Source organism: Propithecus coquereli, unplaced genomic scaffold (genome assembly GCF_000956105.1).
Source record: "Propithecus coquereli isolate 6110/MARCELLA unplaced genomic scaffold, Pcoq_1.0 Scaffold5, whole genome shotgun sequence".
NCBI classification, from domain to species: Eukaryota; Metazoa; Chordata; class Mammalia; order Primates; family Indriidae; genus Propithecus; species Propithecus coquereli.
Genome location: NW_012150840.1, coordinates 13,869,333 through 13,872,585, shown reverse-complemented (window position 1 = coordinate 13,872,585; position 3,253 = coordinate 13,869,333). Strand labels below are relative to the sequence as shown.

The 3,253-nt window shown below is 35.9% G+C and overlaps 1 protein-coding gene across 1 annotated transcript in view; it reads right to left on the bottom strand.

Annotated features, from left to right (window-relative positions):
* Nucleotides 1-3,253, bottom strand: part of DNAL1 (dynein, axonemal, light chain 1) — a 57,854-nt gene that overhangs the window by 36,392 nt on the left and 18,209 nt on the right. Inside the window, exon 5 of the mRNA XM_012656054.1 lies at nt 662-703. Coding sequence (XP_012511508.1) covers nt 662-703 — 42 coding nt within the window. The remainder of the gene's footprint in view (nt 1-661; nt 704-3,253) is intronic.

The window sequence follows — 3,253 nt, the reverse complement described above, 5'->3', positions numbered from 1 at the left end:
GAGATGGGCCCTTGAAAGAGGTAATTAAGTAAATCATATGGGTGGGCCCTAATCCAATATGACTGGTACTCTTATAACAAGAGGCCATTAGGACACAGACAGACACAGAAGGAAAGACAGAGAGACAAGACAGACATCTACAAGCCAAGGAGAGACTTCAGAAGAAATCAACCCTGCTGACACCTGGATCTTGGACTTTCAGCCTCCAAAACTGTGAGAAAATACATTTCTGTTGTTTAAGAACTGCCATCTGTGGGACTTCTGTTATGGCAGCCCTAGGAAACTAACATACCCCATATAACTATAAACTTATGAAAATTAAATCTTTAAGAAAATCATGTAACCTCAGACTTCTGGGCTCAAGTGATCCTCCTGCCTTAGCCTCCCGAGTAGCTGGGACTACAGGCATGTGCCACAACGCCAGGCTATTTATCTATTTATTATTTAGTAGAGACAGGATCGCTCTCTGTTGCCAAGGCCGGCCTCGAACTCCTGGCCTCAAGTGATCCTCCCGCCTTGGCCGCCCAAAGTGCTGGGATTACAGGTGTGAGGCCACAGTGTATCTGGCCAAAAATCACATAATTAGTTACTCTTTAAAGCTTCTTGGTATGGAAAAATTACCATTTTCTTTTTTCCTATTTCATGTAGAATAAGAAGCTTATTCAAAAATTTATTCACACAACACATACTTATTGAGCACCTACTATATACCAGGACTAGCAATAAGCACTTGCAATATTACAGTAAATAGTACAGATAAAAATTCCTGCTATCATGGAGCTAATATTTGGCAGATAATAAACAAAATATGTAAGTATATTAGATAATGACAAGTGTGAAGGAGAAAAGAAATAAGCAGGTAAAAAGAATAAAATGTCAGGAGGTTGAGAGCAGTTGACTTTTTAGATAGAAGATGACTTCTGTAAGTAAAGACCCAAAGGAAGTGAGGGAGTTAGCCATGCAGACATCTGGAGGAAGAACTCTTACAGGCAGAGAGAAGTTCAAGTACAAAGGTTTTGAGGCAGGACCACATAAGAAGAGTTCATAAAACACAAGAGGCTAAGCGAGAGAATGAAAGAAGCGTAATAAGACATGAAATCAGAGAAATAATAGGCCTTACAGAGGATGTGAAAGAGCGGAGTCAAGAAATTACCAAGGGGTTTGATGTGAGCAACTGGAAAATTGAACCTGTTGCTACCTGAGATAAAGAAACACACAAGGAGTTGGTTTAGCTGGGGCTAGGGGAAGATATCAGGACTCGGTTTTGGACATGTTTAGTATGAGTTGTCCATTAGACATCCAGTGGAACTATCAGGGAACTAAATGTACGAATCTGTAGTTTAGAGGAGACATCTGGGCTAGAGATTTAAATTTGGGAGCCATCAGCATATAAACGGTAAAGCCATGACTCTGGATGAGATAATTTAGGTAGTAAGTGAAGATAGAAAAGAGAAGAGGTACAAGAACTGAGTCCTGGGACACTCTAATATTTAAAAGTCAGGGATATGAGACTAGGAAAAAGTGGCCAGAAAGATAGGAGGAAACCAGGAGGAGACAGTATCCTAAGGCTAAATATTAAAAGTGCTTCAAAGAGGGAAGAGAAATCATCCATGTCAAAATATGCTGATTGATCAACTAAAACGAGGACTGAGAAATAACCTGAGAAATCGGAGGTAAGAAATACATGCAACTCATTCAAAGATAACATCTAACTTAATGTATAAAACTCCTTTTTTAAAAAATGCACATGAAAATGGTAATGAATGGCTAAAAAGATCTTATTGCTGTACAGGGAAATAAGTTATGATATCAAAGTTAGTAGATTAAGTGTTCTAACATAACACAATTACATATTTTCTATATTTTATATGCTATATAAGTAGGGCACCCTAGAAGGAAGGCACTGTTGTTTTCTTCATACAAGGTCCTGATAAAAATAAACTGTTTAATTATAAGCTGAAAGAGTAAAGTATATTTTTTCACTGAAGATAAATGGCAAAAAATTTATTTTCTAATTATTAATATTCATATTATACAGCTTTTTAGACATGGTTTGACATAGTCATATCATGCAGTTTTCTAGTCACTGTTTTAGTACAATAAATATAAATTGCCATTAGGGTAATTCTGCCTGATAATCCATCTGCTAAATAGGAATACCTATTTATTTCAGATCCTTTTATCATAGCATAGTAGCATACTACAGTATTCATGAAAGGAGAGGGGTAGGAGGTAAGCTACAGTCACAAATTCAATCCTCATATGGATCAGTTAGCTTCTTTTTGCTTCATAGTCACAGATAAAATGTATTCCCTAGCCATAGACTGCAGCAGTACTATTTGTTACAAGCAGAACTAAAATGAGGTAGTCAAGAATAGCAAATGCCTATACTCTCTCATTGCAAGTCTACAGCAGATATGAATAATTGATCAACTTTTCAACTAAGTTTTTAGAACTCTTCTTAATATAATTTTCCTCACTACCAATTAATTGATCAAAGTTAAAATGTGAGTCAAAACCCATTGCCAGCCCTATGTACAAGGTCATCTATTTTCACTATTATCAGTCATGTTTTTATAAAAAGAAAAGCATGTAATCTGTCATAATGTTACCAATATTGTCACATATATGCAAATTACTTCGATTACAGACAAAGAAACTGAGGCAGAGAATAAAATGAAATATGCTAAATTGCTTAATGAGTCAGTAAAAAATTGGAATAAATTGAGTCATTTTATGCCCAGGTCCAATAGTTAACACTTCCTCTCTAGCACTGCATACATACCAAATGCCAACTTTGAGTAAGGTACTAGGGATGGGGGTGACTGGAATAGAAGATAAAAAGATTAATAATATGTGATGCTTATCCTCAAGGAACTTGCTATCTAAAGCGCAGAACATAATCTCAACTAATTGTAATAATGGTTAATATTTACTGAGCATTTTATAAGCACCAGGCACAATTATAAATACTCACTTAATCTTCACATAACTGCACGTAACACATAACTTGAGGTAGGTAATTATTATTATAATCCAAGGTAGACTGTTAGAAATATTCCCAAAGGAGTAATTAATTATGACAATGGAGATTAGGGAAGTCTTTAGGGAAGTGGTGATGATCCTAATCTTCATTTCTTGCAGGATTTTCTTGTTAGAGGAAGGGAATGTTCTCAGTGAAAAGCACTGCATTAACAAATGAACAAAACCATATAAAAAGAATGGTATGTCTGGTCATAATTAAGGTGGTACA